This window comes from Rhinoderma darwinii, chromosome 9 (genome assembly GCF_050947455.1).
Source record: "Rhinoderma darwinii isolate aRhiDar2 chromosome 9, aRhiDar2.hap1, whole genome shotgun sequence".
Classification (NCBI taxonomy): Eukaryota; Metazoa; Chordata; class Amphibia; order Anura; family Rhinodermatidae; genus Rhinoderma; species Rhinoderma darwinii.
The window spans coordinates 2,103,883-2,123,394 of NC_134695.1; the positions used below are offsets into that span (position 1 = coordinate 2,103,883).

The 19,512-nt window shown below is 47.5% G+C and overlaps 1 protein-coding gene across 1 annotated transcript in view; it reads left to right on the top strand.

Annotated features, from left to right (window-relative positions):
* LOC142660238 (solute carrier family 22 member 6-A-like) overlaps window positions 1-19,512 on the top strand; it is a 65,438-nt gene that overhangs the window by 26,687 nt on the left and 19,239 nt on the right. The window contains exons 5-6 of the mRNA XM_075836821.1: window positions 9,530-9,653; window positions 16,327-16,442. Coding sequence (XP_075692936.1) covers window positions 9,530-9,653; window positions 16,327-16,442 — 240 coding nt within the window. The remainder of the gene's footprint in view (window positions 1-9,529; window positions 9,654-16,326; window positions 16,443-19,512) is intronic.

Genomic DNA, 19,512 nt, shown 5'->3' on the forward strand with positions numbered 1-19,512 from the left:
GTTCGGGGGTTTGCGCAAATTTATTGGAGACGGTCAACTGGGTGTCGCGGGAGTTCGGGGTGCCCTTGGCTCTGGAAAAAACTGAGGGTCCAGTGACGACCATTTGTTTTTTGGGAATTACAATTGATTCCATAGCAATGGAGTGCAGATTGCCGGAGGATAAGTTGGGGGATTTGCGGTTAGTAGTGGAGTGAGCGTGTCGGATTAAGAAAATTACACTACGAGAGTTGCAGTCCCTATTGGGGAAGTTGAATTTTGCTTGCCGCATCATGCCGATGGGCAGGGTTTTTTGTCGGCGGTTGGCAGCGGCGACGGCGGGGGTTGGGGAACCCCACCATTTCATTCGTCTGGCGGCGGAGCACAGGGAAGATTTGCGGGTCTGGCTCCATTTTCTGGCACAGTATAATGGGCGCTCTCTTTGGATGTCCCGGGCGTTGGATAGCTTCGATTTGGAATTGTTCACTGATGCGTCCGGGGCGGTGGGGTTTGGGGCGTTCTTCAAAGGTCAATGGTGCTCGGGAAAATGGCCGGTTGCGTGGGTGGAGGCGTGCCTGACGCGTAACTTGGCCCTACTCGAACTGTTTCCCATCGTGGTGGCAGTCACCATCTGGGGAGACAGGTTCCGGGATAAAAAAGTGAGTTTTCATTGCGATAATCTGGGTGTGGTGATGGCTATAAATAATACTTTGGCGTCGTCCCCTCCAGTGGTTCGCTTGTTGCGTCAGTTGGTGCTTGCCTGTTTGAGTTTAAATGCGTGGGTGGTGGCGGTGCATGTTCCCGGGGTGGAGAATTGTATTGCTGATGCGCTTTCTCGCTCGCAGTGGGATCGTTTCCGTCAGCTGGTCCCGGACGCGGAGTTAACGGGGGTGGACTGTCCCAGTCATCTGTGGGAGCTGGTATCCAGGCGGCAGGTGCCTTGATACAACGTTCGCTGGCCGGTGCGACGTGGTCGTCGTATGCTGCTGGATGGAGTCAATGGGAAGAGTGGGTGAGATCTTTGGGTGATGTGTGCTCTGATGACGATAGGATGGTGGCCTTGCTGTTTTGGTTGGGGGACACGTTTGCCCGGGGTTGCACGGTCGCTAAGGTTAATCGCTTCGTGGCGGCTATTGCTTTTGGTTGTAAATTACGGGGGTTAGTGGACATCACGAAGCGTTTCTTGGTGGGCCAGGCATTGAAGGGGCTGAGACGGGGTGTAGTGGTGAGAGATAAGAGGCGTCCCGTGTCATTTCAATTGTTGTGTTCGCTGGAGGTGGTGGTGTGGCAGGTGTGTCGTTCAGTGTACGAGAGCAAGCTTTTTCGGTTGGCTTTTGCGTTAGCCTTTTTTGGAGCTTTTCGGGTAGGGGAATTGGTTTTGCCTAGTACGGTAAAAGCGGGGGGCTTGCTGCAGGATAATGTCGATTTGTATGAAGACAGGGTGGAGATAGTGTTGCGACGGTCGAAAACGGATCAGGGGGGGCGGGACGTCGAGTGGTTTTGTTGGCGGTGCCAGGAAATCCGGTTTGTCCAGTGTTGTGCACCAAGGAGTACTTGGTGGTGTAATGGCAGGGGGTAGGGAGACGGACAAGTGAGCCCTAATCTACCCGCCACTCTGTCCCTGCCTACTTGCAACGACCCGCCCTAGGCGACGGGGTACAACTGGGCGGCGGTCCCTGCGCTCAGTAAGTGCACGACAAACACGACAAACATACAAAGGAACACAAGCAAGAAAAAGGGGTCGTTGCCCACGGCAACACCGTGAGCAACCAGAGTGGTGAACGAGCCGAGTCAAGCCAGGAGTGTGCAAGGTACAAAACGAAAAGCAGAAGAGTAGTCGGTAAGCCAGGGTCTGTATGGAGCAGGATCAAAAATAGCAGGAGCTGTAGCTGGGCCAGGAAACCACAAGGAAAGAATCACAAGCACCGAGGGACAGGAAGTGCAGGCTTAAATAGACCGAGGGCGGGAGCTAGCTGAGTCTGGCCAGGTTACGATAGGTTCTCCCACTCCTAAGCCTGCCAGCCTGAATGGTGGAAGCAGGAGTCAGTCTCAGGGATGTATTCTCAGGTGCTGACTGATTAGTTCTGGGAGTTAACCCCGAAGCTGTGCCTGGCAGATCCTTTACAGTACCCCCCCTTTTATGAGGGGCCACCGGACCCTTTCTAAGTGGACCTGGCTTACTGGGGAAACGCAGGTGGAACCTCCTGACCAATACCCCAGCGTGAACATCCCGGGCGGGTACCCAAGTCCTCTCCTCGGGCCCGTATCCTCTCCAATGGACCAGGTACTGGAGGGAGCCTTGCACCATCTTGCTGTCCACAATCCTGGCCACCTCGAATTCCACCCCCTCAGGGGTGAGGATGGGAACAGGAGGTCTCCTCGAGGGAGCCAAGGACGGGGAGCAGCGTTTGAGGAGGGAGGCATGAAACACGTCGTGTATCCGGAAAGACGGGGGTAACTCCAGCCGGAAGGAGACAGGATTGAGGACCTCAATGACCTTATACGGCCCAATAAACCGGGGAGCAAACTTCTTGGACGGAACCTTGAGACGCAAGTTCCTAGACGACAACCACACCAGATCCCCGACCATAAACAGGGGCTTAGCAGAACGTTTTTTATCAGCCTGAGTTTTTTGTACGCTCTGGGACACCTCTAGGTTTTTCTGAACCTGGGCCCAGACTGTGCACAGTTCCCGATGAACGACCCCTACCTCGGGATTGTTGGAACTACCAGGTGAAACGGAGGAGAACCGTGGATTAAACCCAAAATTACAAAAAAAAGGAGAGACCCCTGATGAGTTACTGACCCGGTTATTAAGGGAAAATTCGGCGAGGGGAATGAAAGAGACCCAATCAAATTGACAGTCAGAGACAAAACACCTTAAGTATTGTTCTAGAGATTGATTAGTCCTCTCCGTTTGGCCGTTGGTTTCAGGATGGAAGGCAGAGGATAAGGACAGATCAATCCCCAACTCATACAGAAGGCTCTCCAAAACAATGAAACAAATTGAACCCCTCTGTCCGAAACAATATTGACAGGGACCCCATGGAGACGCAGGATGTGTTTGACAAACAAGGTAGCCAATGTTTTGGCGTTGGGTAGTTTCTTGAGGGGCACAAAGTGGCACATCTTACTGAAGCGGTCCACCACCACCCACACCACCGACTTGCCTTGGGATGGAGGCAAATCGGTGATAAAATCCATGGAGATATGTGTCCAAGGTCTCTGGGGAATGGGCAACGAACGCAGTAAGCCCGCTGGTCGGGACCTGGGAGTCTTGGACCTAGCACAAACCTCACAAGCGGCGACGTAGGCCTTAATGTCTTTAGGCAACCCAGGCCACCAATAATTTCTGGTAATGAGGTGTTTGGTACCCAGGATGCCTGGATGGCCAGATAGTGCGGAGTCATGATTTTCCCTAAGTACCCTTAGCCGGAATTGCAGGGGAACAAACAGCTTGTTCTCAGGAAGGTTCCCGGGAGCTGCACCTTGATCAGCAGCAATATCAGAGACTAAATCAGAATCGATCGAGGAAATGATTATACCTGGAGGCAAAATACAAGCAGGATCTTCCTCCGAAGGAGGGCTGGCCATGAAGCTACGCGACAGTGCATCAGCCTTAATATTTTTAGACCCAGCCCTATAGGTAACCAAAAAATTGAATCTGGTAAAAAATAACGCCCATCGAGCTTGTCTCGGGTTTAAGAGGCTCTGTCACCAGATTTTGCAACCCCTATCTGCTATTGCAGCAGATAGGCGCTGCAATGTAGATTACAGTAACGTTTTTATTTTTTAAAAACGAGCATTTTTGGCCAAGTTATGACCATTTTTGTAATTATGCAAATGAGGCTTGCAAAAGTCCAAGTGGGTGTGTTTAAAAGTAAAAGTCCAACTGGGCGTGTATTATGTGCGTACATCGGGGCGTTTTTAATACTTTCACTAGCTGGGCGCTCTGAAGAGAAGTAACATCCTCTTCTCTTCAGAACGCCCAGCTTCTGACAGTGCAGATCTGTGACGTCACTCACAGGTCCTGCATCGTGACGGCCACATCGGCACCAGAGGCTACAGTTGATTCTGCAGCAGCATCAGCGTTTGCAGGTAAGATCGACTTACCTGCAAACGCTGATGCTGCTGCAGAATCAACTGTAGCCTCTGGTGCCGATGTGGCCATCACGATGCAGGACCTGTGAGTGACGTCACAGATCTGCACTGTCAGAAGCTGGGCGTTCTGAAGAGAAGAGGATGTTACTTCTCTTCAGAGCGCCCAGCTTGTAAAAGTATTAAAAACGCCCCGATGTACGCACATAATACACGCCCACTTGGACTTTTACTTTTAAACACACCCACTTGGATTTTTGCAAGCCTCATTTGCATAACTACAAAAATGGTCATAACTTGGCCAAAAATGCTCGTTTTTTAAAAATAAAAACGTTACTGTAATCTACATTGCAGCGCCTATCTGCTGCAATAGCAGATAGGGGTTGCAAAATCTGGTGACAGAGCCTCTTTAGCCTCCGGGCAGATTCTAGGAAAACCAGATTCTTGTGGTCAGTAAGGACCGTTACCTGGTGCCTAGCCCCCTCCAGGAAGTGGCGCCACTCTTCAAATGCCCATTTAATGGCTAAGAGTTCACGGTTGCCAATATCATAGTTACTTTCAGTTGGCGAAAACTTCCTGGAGAAGTAGGCACAGGGGCGGAGATGGGTGAGGGACCTGGTACCCTGGGACAAGACAGCCCCCACTCCCACCTCAGATGCGTCAACTTCCACGATAAATGGCTCCATTTGGTTGGGCTGAACCAGCACCGGGGCCGAGACAAAGCACTTCTTAAGGACCTCAAAAGCCTGGACAGCCTCAGGAGGCCAGTGGAGGAGATCAGCACCTTTGCGAGTGAGGTCCGTAAGGGGCTTAGCGATGACCGAGAAGTTAGCAATAAATCTCCTGTAATAATTAGCGAACCCCAAAAAACACTGTAACGCCTTCAGGGAGGCAGGTTGGACCCATTCCGCCACAGCCTGAACCTTGGCGGGGTCCATGCGGAATTCATGAGGAGTGAGGATTTGACCCAAAAATGGAATCTCCTGTACCCTAAACACACATTTTTCGGTTTTGGCAAACAGTTTGTTTTCCCGAAGGACCTGGAGCACCTTCCTGACATGCTCAATGTGGGAGGACAAGTCCTTGGAAAACACCAGTATGTCATCAAGGTACACTACCAGAAAAACCCCCAGGTAATTTCTCAAAATCTCATTTATGAAATTCTGGAAGACCGCAGGGGCATTACACAACCCAAAGGGCATGACGAGGTATTCGAAATGGCCTTCGGGCGTGTTAAACGCAGTCTTCCACTCATCCCCCTCTTTGATGCGAATAAGGTTATACGCCCCCCGTAGATCCAATTTAGAAAACCATTGGGCCCCCTGAACCTGATTAAAGAGATCAGGAATCAAAGGAAGGGGATACTGGTTCCTTACCGTGACCTTATTCAGGCTACGGTAGTCAATGCATGGCCTAAGACCACCATCCTTCTTCCCCATGAAGAAGAAGCCAGCATCTACCGGAGAAGAAGAGGGACGAATGTAACCCTTGGCCAGGGATTCCTGGATATACACTCTCATAGCTTCACGTTCGGGACAAGAAAGATTAAATATCCTACCCTTAGGAAGCTTAGCTCCTGGTACCAATTCGATAGCGCAATCGTATTCCCTATGAGGAGGTAACACTTCGGAGGCCTCCTTAGAGAAAACATCAGCGAAGTCCTGAACAAACTCGGGTAGCGTATTCGCCTCCTTAGGGGGAGAAATAGAATTAACAGAAAAACATGACGTACAACATTCATTACCCCATTTGGTTAGCTCCCCAGTGTTCCAGTCAAACGTGGGATTATGCAACTGAAACCAGGGAAGACCTAGAACCAAATCGTACGATAATCCCTGCATTAACAGTACAGAGCATTGCTCCAAATGCATGGAGCCAACAAGGAGTTCAAAAACAGGGGTATGCTGTGTAAAATAACCATTAGCAAGAGGAGTGGAGTCGATACCCACTACCGGGACAGGTTTAGGCAAATCAATCAGAGGCATAGCAAGGGACATAGCAAATTCCACAGACATGATATTAGTAGAGGACCCTGAATCCACGAAGGCACTGCCGGTAGCAGACCTACCACCAAAAGAGACCTGAAAGGGAAGCAAGATCTTAGTACGTTTCATATTTACGGGAAATACCTGTGCGCCCAAGTGACCTCCCCGATGATCACTTAGACGCGGAAGTTCTCTGGCTGCAATCTTACGCTTAGGACAGTTGTTCACTTGATGCTTGTCGCCCCCACAGTAGAAGCAGAGACCATTCTTCCTGCGGAATTCTCTACGTTGTTGGGGGGACACGGAGGCCCCGAGTTGCATAGGTATCTCTGAATCTTTCGGGGAGGAACGAAGCAACGGAGCTTCGGGAGGCATCATGGGGGAGTCGGAGGAGAAAACACAAACGTTCACGTTGTCGTTCCCTGAGACGTCGGTCAAGTCGTACCGCTAAAGCCATAACCTGGTCTAGGGAGTCAGAAGAGGGATAGCTAACTAGCAGGTCTTTCAGGGCATTCGACAGACCCAACCTAAACTGGCACCTTAAGGCAGGGTCATTCCACCGAGAAGCTACGCACCACTTCCGAAAGTCAGAGCAATACTCCTCAACAGGTCTCTTACCCTGACGTAAGGTCACCAGCTGACTCTCGGCAAAGGCAGTCCTGTCAGTCTCGTCATAAATAAGTCCGAGAGCAGAAAAGAAACAATCAACGGAGGAAAGTTCAGGGGCGTCAGGAGCCAAGGAGAAGGCCCACTCTTGGGGCCCTTCCTGGAGCCGGGACATAATTATACCCACCCGCTGGCTCTCAGAACCTGAGGAGTGGGGCTTTAAACGAAAGTAAAGCCTACAACTCTCCCGAAAGGAGAGAAAAGCCCTCCGGTCCCCTGAGAACCGGTCGGGCAACTTGAGGTGGGGTTCAAGAGGTGCGGTGAGGGGAACTACCAGGGTAGCATCAGGCTGGTTGACCCTCTGAGCCAGGGCCTGGACCTGTAGGGAGAGACCCTGCATTTGCTGAGCCAGGGTCTCACGGGGATCCATAGTGGTGTCAGGGAACAGGGGTAGACTAGGTATGGGCTTGTGATTATGTAATGGCAGGGGGTAGGGAGACGGACAAGTGAGCCCTAATCTACCCGCCACTCTGTCCCTGCCTACTTGCAACGACCCGCCCTAGGCGACGGGGTACAACTGGGCGGCGGTCCCTGCGCTCAGTAAGTGCACGACAAACACGACAAACATACAAAGGAAAACAAGCAAGAAAAAGGGGTCGTTGCCCACGGCAACACCGTGAGCAACCAGAGTGGTGAACGAGCCGAGTGTGCGAGGTACAAAACGAAAAGCAGAAGAGTAGTCGGTAAGCCAGGGTCTGTATGGAGCAGGATCAAAAATAGCAGGAGCTGTAGCTGGGCCAGGAAACCACAAGGAAAGAATCACAAGCACCGAGGGACAGGAAGTGCAGGCTTAAATAGACCGAGGGCGGGAGCTAGCTGAGTCTGGCCAGGTTACGATAGGTTCTCCCACTCCTAAGCCTGCCAGCCTGAATGGTGGAAGCAGGAGTCAGTCTCAGGGATGTATTCTCAGGTGCTGACTAATTAGTTCTGGGAGTTAACCCCGAAGCTGTGCCTGGCAGATCCTTTACAGGTGGATTTAGATCTCTCGGACGCGCCGTTGCTGCGGCACGCGGATGGCAAGTTTCTGTCGCGGTATCAGTTTATCTCAGTTTTCAGAAAGTGTCTAGTGGCTAGCGGGGTGCAGGCAGAGCAGTACTCGTCGCATTCTTTCCGTATAGGGGCAGCGACGGAGGCGGTGAGATGGGGTTTGGATGAAGCAGGTGTGCGCGGATAGGGCGTTGGGAGTCTGCGCGTTTCCGTTCTTATGTTCACTTGCACATGTTGTGATATGGTAATGTATAACATGTTCCGGGTGTGTGCGTTTCCGCCTGAGTATTAATTGTGCGCGGCAGCGAACGGTGGTGCGTGTATGTTCTCCATTTGTTTTGCAGGCCGTGACTCATGCATGGTGTGGATTATGGGAGACACTTTTGTGTACTGGGGTGCCCTTTGCGCAGATGTACAGCCGGACGGTCGACAGCTCAGGATTCCGCGGGACACGGCGGTCGTGAGGTGGATGGGTATACGGGGAATGACATGGAACAGGGTATTGCCTGAGTTTCACAATTTTGTACTGCTTGACAGGGCGCCGGAGGTGCTGGTGTTGCATGTGGGAGGCAACGATTTGGGCCTATGCCCTTTCCGGAAGTTGGTACGGGACGTCAAGCATGATTTGCTCTGCTTATGGGCAACTTATCCCAAATTGGTGACTGTGTGGTCCGAGATGGTCCCTAGGAAGAGCTGGCGGATGGCTCGTTCGGCGGGAAAAATCAACAAGGCTCGCATTAAGGCTAACAGGGCCATATCGAGCTTCGTGGCGCGTAATGGTGGGGTTGCGGTGCGCCACTGGGATCTGGAGGCTGGGACAGGCAGGTATTGGAGAGAGGATGGTGTGCACCTCAATGATGTGAGGATGGATATGTGGAGTCTGGCTTTGACTGATGGAATCGAGCGAGCAGTAGGAGTGTGGAGGAGCTCGCAGGCGTGAGGTGGTCAAGGCCTGTTTCGCTTTAGCGGGGGGGAGTCCTTGAAGTAGGTCATAAAAAAGTGGTGGGGGGGGAATGCATCACGGGATGCACCCCCAATTAGTCGGCTTCTTAGGGTGTTACCCCTTTTGAAAGCTGGGTTATATATATGGTGGTCATCTGCAAAAGGTAATTGGTGCCCCCGGGCCGGGTTACGGCTGGGGGTAAGGTATTGGTGGGCAGATGGCCAAAATTAAGTATCGGTGGCTTCATGGACTTGCCCCTGTCATTATGGTTGGTTAATAATGTTGTGACCCTGATAGGGTCGCAGTGGGTTATTTAATGTTATGATGAATCCCTTTTTGGGGATTCAAAAGTTATGGTATTTAAAAATTCATTGTTATGTAAATAATAAACGGCTGCTGTGGCCATAAAAATCCAACTCTGTTTCAGTGTCTGCTTTGGGAAGGGTAGTTTTTACATAAGGGGGGAAGTGACTCGACTTATTTGAGTCATGTACATTGCACTGCCAAAATTCAGCATGATCAGTCCAATGATCCAGTTTGTCTCCGCTGCAATGTCAGACAAGCTATTGTGTAAAGTCTTCCTAATGAAAACCTTGAATAGTAGTGAAGATCGGCACCAGCTAGCATAACATCATTTCTTTATTATATCGGTGTAAAAACAGCAGGAAATAGCATGGGCCTCAGCCGTTTCTCTTTCTTCACAATCCGATGTCTTGCTGCTTTTATTTTGGATATAATAATGATGTGACTTTACGCTATCTGGTGCCAGTCTTTGCTGCAATGTCCCATGACCTTTTCCTCTGGCCACCTTGAGTAGCATTGTTAATCTGAATTTAATATATAAATGTACTAGTGTGTAATCTATGTACTACAGGTGTGTTCCAGAGTCTGCCCGCTGGCTTATAATGAATGGCCGGTCACATCAGGCACTTAGAAACCTGCAAAGAATAGCTAGGATTAATGGAAAGAGAGAAGAAGGAGAAAAGCTTACAGAAAAGGTAACATTTAAGTACATTTAATACTAAGAGAATAATCTAAGGCCCCATGCACACAACCGTATTTTTTTCCCTCCCGTAAATACGGGTCCGTTGTCACACGTTTTTAACCCGTATTTACGGACCTGTGCATGTAAATACGGGTCCGTTGTCATCTGTATTCCACCCGTATTTACAGAGCCATAAAAAAGGGGGGCTGGAAATGATGTCACATGATCGCTCAGACGCCATTTTCTCTGCTTCTCTTTATTCAAAAATTGAAATCCCCTGACGTCACCTAGCAACGCTCCCGTAATTATGGGTGCACACACGTAGCCACCCGTAATTACGGGAGCCCCATAGACTTCTATGGGCCTGTCCGTGCCGTAATTACGGCTTGAAATGAAAAATATAGAACATGTCCTAACGGCCCGGGCACCTTCCCGTACGCAAACGGGAAAGTACCCGTGGCCAATAGAAGTCTATGACCCGTAATTGCGGCCCATAATTGCTGCCCGTAATTACGGGCATTTTTACGGTCGTGTGCATGGGGCCTTAAGCAGTAATCTAAACTTTCATAATGGGTGAATAATTTTCTGGATAAGGCCATATTTGCAAACCTTCCTGGATAGTCTCTCTCCAAAAAATAGAGGGAGCACCCACCTGGTCAGACGAGTCTTCCGAAAAGCTGGGTGTATGTTTGGCAGGGATCCAACCGGATGAAAAAACTTTGATAGTGATCAGCACTAGTGCCATGTGAGCAGCGCCAAAGTCACTTTCTGGCAGCCTGCTAAAATACTGGCTTGTGGAGTTTTAATTTGTTTTTAATATTTTATTATATATAAAATAAGATTCTGTTCACATCACTGCATTTAATGTATTCACCGGGAAATTCTCTGATCAAGATGAGCTTATAATGGGGCCAATGTACTGTGCCAAAAGTCTGTCATTTTGCCATACATTTTGGCATTATATGTAAGAATACCTTTTTTTACACTGTAGAAAATTGCATAGGCAACTACGCTTTTCAATAAAGGGGATCCTGTATAAAAACGTATGGGTAATGTATGCAGCCATATGGCATACTGTTGTGTTTGCCAGGGCTAAACGTTTAGTGTATACATTTTCCTGCTGACCATGCACAACAAACATGATCTAAACAGAGCCTCCGGCCTCATGCACACGACCGTAGCAGTGCGCACGGTCCGTGATTATAGTAGAGACGCCCCGAAGAATGTAATCCGCGGGCCGTCCGCAATCACGGACCGTGCACACACAAGATGTACATTGACTTTAAGGAGCCCGGGCCGTAAAATGACTTGTCCTATTTTTTTGCGGTCCGTGCTCCTGGGCAATGCACGGAGCGTGGAAACCACGTCGTGTGCATTGGCCCATAGGATAGAATGTGTCCTATACTATCTGCAATTGCGGATAGTATCCGGCCGCAAAACTACGGTCGTGTGCATGAGGCATTAGTTTGGCACTAGTTATGGGGAAACTCTAGCACTATTCATGTGGGCACTGTGGTATTATTACTGGAGACTCTGTTAATTGGGGCATTCTGATACTTTTAATGAAGGCTCTCTTGCTTGCACTGTTTATAGTGTCACTACAGCTGTTGTTATGAAGTCATGGCCTTTTCTAGAGAGAAAAAATAACCCTGAAAGCAATTGTAACAAGTTGACACATATGGATAAGGAACGGACCCAGCTAACCAGTGTCAATCTCCAACTACTTCTCTCATGCCCTATATGTTTACAATACCGGACATCAAGTAATGCAGCTTTTCATATACTAGTCCTTCTCAATGAATTAGAATATCATCAAAAAGTAAGTTTATTTCAGTAATTCAATTCAAAAAGTGAAACTCATATATTATATAGATTCATTACACACAGAGTGATCTATTTCCAGCAGTTTTTTATTTTAATGTTGAGGATTATGGTAACCGTTAATGAAATCCCCAAATTTAGTGTCTCCGAAAACTAGATTATTATATAAGCCTAATTTCACAAATGATTTTTAATACCGAAATGTTGGCCTACTGATATGTACAGTATATGCCCTCAATACTTGGTCGGGGCTCCTTTTGCATGAATTACTGCATCAATGTGGCGTGGCGATCAGACTGTGGCACTGCTGAGGTGTTATGGAAGCCCAGGTTGCTTTGATAGCAGCCTTCAGCTCGTCTGCATTGTTGGGTCTGGAGTCTCTTATCTTCCTCTTAACAATACCCCATAGAATCTCTATGGGGTTTAGGTCAGGCGACTTTGTTGGCCAATCAAGCGCAGTGATACTGTGGTTATTTAACCGTGGTTATTGGTACTTTTGGCAGTGTGGGCAGGTGCCAAGTCCTGCTGGAAAATGAAATCTGCATCTCCATAAAGCTTGTCAGCAGAGGAAAGCATGAAGTGCCCGAAAATTTCCTGATAGACGGCTGCGTTGACTCTGGACTTGATATAACACAGTGGACCAACAACCGCAGATGACATGGCCCCCAAACAATCACTGATTGTGGAAACTTCACACTGGACTGCAAGCAACTTGAATTTAGTGCCTCTCCGCTCTTCTTCCAGACTCTGGGACCTTAATCTCCAAATTAAATGCAAAATTTACTTTCATCTGAAAACAGGACTTTGGGCCACTGAGCAACAGTGTTGGTCCACTGTGTTATATCAAGTCCGGAGTCAGCGCAGCCGTCTACCGGGAAATTTTAGCACTTCATGCTTCCCTCTGCTGACAAGCTTTATGGTGATGCAGATTTCATTTTCCAGAAGGACTTGGCACCTGCCCACACTGCCAAAACTACCAATACCTGGTTTAATATAACCACAGTATCACTGTGTTGATTAGCCAACAAACTGGCCTGACCTAAACCCTATAGACAGTGGCGTAACTACCGCCGTAGCAGCAGTAGCGGCTGCTACGGGGCCTGCGGCATGAGGGGGCCCTTGTCGCCTGCCGGCACGGGCCCCCACCATGGCCGGAGGCTCCGCTAGCAGCCGCTATGGCTGCTACAGCGCGATGCCACTGAACAGTACGGCAGAGCAGGGAGGTATCTCCCCGCTCTGCCATTAAACAAAAGACTTGTATCCCCTATCCACAGGATAGGGGATACATGTGTGATCGCTGGCAGCGATAGGGAGAACGGGGGACTGAAAGTCCCCTGAAGTTCTCCATCACAAACCTCGGACTTCCGGGGTCTGTGTCAGCAGCTCCGGAGAAATTAATGGAGCGGCGGTCTCGCTTGTGCGCATGCGTGACCAGCGCTCCTTTCATTTTTAGTGAGCTGCGCAGACGCCGGAAGTCAGAGGTTAGTCATGGAGAACTTCCGGCGGACTTTCAGTCCCCCGTTCTCCCTATCGCTGCCAGCGATCACACATGTATCCCCTATCCTGTGGATAGGGGATACATGTCGTTTATTAGGACACACTGTAGGTTGCATTTTTTTGGGAGGGGGGGGGCTGTATGGCGTTCCCTACAGGGGGGGCTGTATGGCGTTCTCTACAGGGGGGGGGGCTGTATGGCGTTCCCTACAGGGGGGGACTCTGTATGGCGTTCTCTACAGGGGGGGCTGTATGGCGTTCCCTACAGGGGGACGACGCTGTATGGCGTTCCCTACAGGGAGGGGGGACTGTATGGCGTTCCCTACAGGGGGGGCTGTATGGCGTTCCCTACAGGGGGGGCTGTATGGCGTTCCCTACAGGGGGGGCTGTATGGCGTTCCCTACAGATCCCCCCTGTAGGTAGCGCCATACAGCCCCCTCTGTAGGGAACGCCATACAGCCCCCCCGTAGATAACGCCATACAGTCCCCCCTCTAGATAACGCCATACAGCCCCCTCTGTAGATAGCGCCATACAGTCCCCCCTGTAGATAGCGCCATACAGTCCCCCCGTAGATAATGCCATACAGTCCTCCCGTAGATAACGCCATACAGTCCCCCCGTAGATAACGCCATACAGCCCCCCCGTAGATAACGCCATACAGCCCCCTCTGTACATATCTACAAAGGGGGCTGTATGGCGTTATCTACAGGGGGGCTGTATGGTGTTATCAAAAGGGGGGGTTTGTAAAAAAGGCACTATCTACAAGGGGGGGGGGATTGTGTGACACCCAGGGGAGGGGGGGCCCCAGTCAAAAGTTTGCTATGGGGCCCAGTCTTTCCTAGTTACGCCCCTGCCTATAGAGAATCTATGGGGTATTGTCAAGAGGAAGATGAGACACCAGACCCAACAATGCAGATGAACTGAAGGCCGCTATCAAAACAACTGGGGCTTCCATAACACCTCAGCAGTGCCACAGGCTGATCGCCTCCATGCCACGCCGCGATGATGCAGTATTTCATGCAAAAGGAGCCCCGGCAAAGTATTGAGTGCACATGCTGTACATACTTTCAAGTAGGCCAATATTTCGGTATTAAAAATCATTTTTGAAATTGGGCTTATATAATATTCTAATTTTCTGACACTCAAAATTTTGGGTTTTCATTAACTGTTACCATAATCATCAACATTAAAATAAAAAAATGCTGGAAATAGATCACTCTGTGTGTAATGAATCTATATTATATGAGTTTCACTTTTTGAATTGAATTACTGAAATAAATTAAAGAGGCTCTGTCACCAGATTTTGCAACCCCTATCTGCTATTGCAGCAGATAGGCGCTGCAATGTAGATTACAGTAACGTTTTTATTTTTAAAAAACGAGCATTTTTGGCCAAGTTATGACCATTTTTGTAATTATGCAAATGAGGCTTGCAAAAGTCCAAGTGGGTGTGTTTAAAAGTAAAAGTCCAAGTGGGCGTGTATTAGGTGCGTACATCGGGGCGTTTTTAATACTTTTACTAGCTGGGCGCTGTGAAGAGAAGTAACATCCTCTTCTCTTCAGAACGCCCAGCTTGTGACAGTGCAGATCTGTGACGTCACTCACAGGTCCTGCATCGTGACGGCCACATCGGCAGCAGAGGCTACAGTTGATTCTGCAGCAGCATCAGCGTTTGCAGGTAAGATCGACTTACCTGCAAACGCTGATGCTGCTGCAGAATCAACTGTAGCCTCTGGTGCCGATGTGGCCGTCACGATGCAGGACCTGTGAGTGACGTCACAGATCTGCACTGTCACAAGCTGGGCGTTCTGAAGAGAAGAGGATGTTACTTCTCATCAGAGCGCCCAGCTAGTGAAAGTATTAAAAACGCCCCGATGTACGCACATAATACACACCCACTTGGACTTTTACTTTTAAACACACCCACTTGGACTTTTGCAAGCCTCATTTGCATAACTACAAAAATGGTCATAACTTGGCCAAAAATGCTCGTTTTTTTAAAATAAAAACGTTACTGTAATCTACATTGCAGCGCCTATCTGCTGCAATAGCAGATAGGGGTTGCAAAATCTGGTGACAGAGCCTCTTTAACTTTTTGATGATATTCTAATTCATTGAGAAGGACCAGTATAAACTGATTTGTGTATAAACACTTGGGTTCAAAACCTTCATCTAGTAGCTATGTAACTGTAACTATAGTGCCCACACTTTGCCTAAAAAGTTGTCCCAGGATCTACTTGCAGATTCTCTCCCTGATAAACTACTATATGTGCACTTGGTGTGCATTAGCTGCGAAATTTTCTACAACCGATTTCATTGCGGAAAATCTGCAGCGTATTACAATAGCAGCAAAGTGGATGAGATTTGACCAAATCCCATCCACACACTGCTGAAAAAAAATCAACTCTGAAAACGTGCATAAATTGACCTGCGGTACAGATTTTAAATCCGCAGCATGTCAATTTATGCTGCGGAATTGTTGCACTTATGTTGTGGTTTTCCCCATTGAGTTCAATGGGAAGGCAAAAGCTGCAACAAATCGCAAATTTTGCGATTTGTGCAGCAGAAAAACTGATTCCGCCACAGAAATTGCAAATCTTAAAAAAAAATAATTCTTGTTTAAATTTAATTAAAATGTTTACACTTCCTTTGATTCCTATATTTCCCTGTGGGTTCTATGTCGGATACGCTGTGTTGAAAAACACTTGATTAAGCTTCCCATTCAGATCAATGGAAAAGCGCGCTGTTAGTACATACAACGCGTTTTTTTACAAGAGCGTATTTAAAAAATGCGTTGCATAAAAAAAAAAAAAGAGTCAGGTAAATTCTTTGGCGCATTAGGCACTCTGAAAACGCGGCAAATGTTCACATAGTCAATGGGAGTCCTAATTACATCGGAATTCCCTGCGGGTTCCAGGAAGGATACTTTTAGGGTATGTGCACACACACTAATTACGTCCGTAATTGACGGACGTATTTCGGCCGCAAGTACCGGACTGAACACAGTGCAGGGAGCCGGGCTCCTAGCATCATACTTATGTACGATGCTAGGAGTCCCTGCCTCGTTGCAGGACAACTGTCCCGTACTGAAAACATGATTACAGTACGGGACAGTTGTCCTGCAGCGAGGCAGGGACTCCTAGCATCGTACATAACTACGATGCTAGGAGCCCGGCTCCCTGCACTGTGTTCGGTCCGGTACTTGCGGCCGAAATACGTCCGTCAATTACGGACGTAATTAGTGTGTGTGCACATACCCTTATGCAGCGTATCCGCTCTTTGTGAATATGGCCTGATGATTAACTGCTTTTAGTGATGTAACACACATACTAAAGAACAACATCTTCATGATACTAATAACACTTTTGTAGATTCTTATTTCTCACATGCAGTCTGAGTTAAATAGTGTGAAGCATGTTCATTCACCGCTGGACCTATTCCGCACTTCAGGAATGTGCAAAGTCACAATTTGTCTAATGATCGTCTGGTGAGTAAGCTTTGTTGTGATTTGTTTGTAACAGCCCAGCTTTTCTATCTTTTAACCCCTTCCCTCTTTGCCCACTTTTGACCTTCCTGACAGAGCCTCATTTTTAAAATCTGACATGTTTCAATTTATGTGGTAATAACTTCGGAATGCTTTTACCTATCCAAACGATTCTGAGATTGTTTTCTCATGACACATTGGACTTTATGTTACTGGCAAAATTTGCTCGATATGTTCAGTATTTAATTGTGAAAAACACCAAAATGTAGCAAAAAATTGCAAAAATTTGCATTTTTCTCAACTTAAATGTATCTGCTTGTAAGACAGGCAGTTATAACACACAAAATAGTTGCTAACGAACATCCCCCATATGTCTACTTTAGATTGGCATCGTTTTTTGAACATCCTTTTATCTTTCTAGGACGTTACAAGGCTTTGAACTTTAGCAGCAATTTCTCACATTTTTCAAGAAAATTTCAAAAGGCTATTTATACAGGGGGCAGTTCAGTTGTGAAGTGGCTTTGAGGGCCTTCTATATTAGAAACCCCAAAAAAGTCACCCCATTTTAAAAACTTCACCCCTCAAAGTATTCAAAACAGCATTTAGAATTATTTTTTACCCCTTTAAACTTTTCACAGGAATTAAAGCAAAGTAGGGGTGAAATTTACAAATTTCATATTTTTTTGCAGAAATTAATTTTTAATCCAATTTTCTTTATAACACAGAAAGTTTTACCAGAGAAATGCAACTCAATATTTATTGCGCAGGTTCTGCAGTTTTAGGAAATATTACACATGTGGCCGTAGCGTGCCACTGGAATGAAGCACCGGCCTCAGAAGCAAAGGAGCACCTAGTGGATTTTGGGGCCTTATTTTTATTCAAATATATAGGTTTGAAGGGCTCTTGCGGTGAAAAAACAGTGGAAATCCCTCAAAAGTGATCCCATTTGGGAAACTACACACCTCAAGGAAATTATCCAGGGTTTATATTGAGCATTTTGACCGCACAGGTTTTTTTACAGAAATTATTGGAAGTAGGCTGTGAAAATTAAAATCTAAATTTTTTCAAAGAAAATGTAGGTTTAGCTAATTTTTTTCTCATTTCTACAAGGACTAAAGGAGAAAAAGCACCACAAAATTTGTAAAGCAATTTCTCCCAAGTAAACCAGTACCCCACATGTGGTAATAAATGGCTGTTTGGACAAACAGCAGGGCTCAGAAGGGATGGAGCACCATTTGGCTTTTGGAGTTCACATTTAACAGGAATGGTTTGCGGAGGCCATGTCACATTTACAAAGCCCCTGAGGGGACAAAACAGTGGAAACCCCCCACAAGTGACCCCATTTTGGAAACTACACCCATTGAGGAATTCATCTGGGGGTGTAGTAAGCATTTTGACCCCATAGATGTTTCATATAATTTATTAGAATTGGGCAGTGAAAATAAAAACAATCCTTTTTCTTCAATAAGACGTAGCCTTAGCGCAAAATTTTTTGTTTTCTCAACAAATATAGAGAAAAATGAACCCAACATTTGTAAAGCAATTTCTCCCGAGTACGGCAATACCCCATATGTGGTCATAAACTGCTGTTTGGGCACACAGCAGGGCTCAGAAGGAAAGAGCACCATTTGGAGTGCAGATTTTGCTGGATTGGTTTCCAAAACAGTGGAAACCCCCTAGAAGTGACCCCATTTTGGAAACTACACCCCTCAATGCATTTACTTAGTGGTGTAGTGAGCATGTTAACCCTGCAGGTGTTTTGTAGAAATTAGTGTGCACTCGATGTTGCAGAGTGAAAATGGGATTTTTTTCCATAGATATGCCAATATGTGGTGCCCAGCTTGTGCCACCATAACAAGACAGCTCTCTAATTATTATGCAGTATTTCCCGGTTTTAGAAACACCCAACATGTGGCCCTAATCTTTTGCCTGGACATTCGACCAGGCTCAGGAGTGAAAGCGTACCATGCGAAATTGAGGCCTAATTTGGCGGTTTGCAAAGTATTGGTTCACAATTGCAGAGGCTCAGATGTGAAATAATAAAAAGAAAACCCTGAGAAGTGACCCAATTTGGAAACTGCACCCCTCAAGGCATTTATTAAGGGGTGTAGTGAGCATTTTCACCCCACAAGTCTTTTCCATAAATGAATGCGCTGCGGATGGTGCAAATTAAAAATTTATATTTTTCCCTAGATATGCCATTTCAGTGGCAAATATGTAATGCGCAGCTTATGCCACTGGAGACACACACCCCAAAAATTGTTAAAAGGGTTCTCCCGGGTATGAGGATGCCATATATGTGGAAGGAAACTGCTGTTTGGGCACACTGTAGGGCTCCGATGGGAGAGAGCGCCATTTGGCTTTTGGAGAGCGGATTTTGCTTGGTAGTAGATTTGTTTGAGTATTACTGGTGTTTCCATTTATAATGTGGGGGTACATGTAAGCTGGTCAGAGTACATCAGGGGCATAGTCAGGTGGTATAATAATGGGGTAAAAAAACAATAAAATAATCCATAGATGTGTGTTACGCTGTGAAGCAATCCTTTCTGCACAGGCCAGTGTCGCATTGATAAATGGCGTCCTTTCTTATGCTCCTTTTGGTCCACGCTCCGCACCTTTGCAGTTTGGGGAATTTTGCTGGGAAAGTGTTGTCCTGGTATAATACGGGCCCTCCCCTTCCTAGGTTCCCTAATTTTAGGCCGGATTCACACGAGCGTGTTCAGTCCGTGATATACGGTCCGCAGGTCGGCCGCATTTCCCGGACTGAACACACTGCAGGGAGCTGGGCTCTTATCGTCATAGTTATGTACGACGCTAGGAGTCCCTGCCTCGCTGCAGGGAAACTGTCCTGTACTGTAATCATGTTTACAGTACGGGACAGTAGTTCCGCGGAGAAGCAGGGACTCCTAGTGTCATAGATAACGATGATGCTAGGAGCCCAGTTCACTGCAGTGTACTCAGTCCGGGAAATGCGGCCGACCTGCGGACCGTATATCACGGACTGAACACGCTCGTGTGAATCCGGCCTTAGGTCCTTGATCAATCGCCTCTTGAAACAGAAGAAATGTTCCCC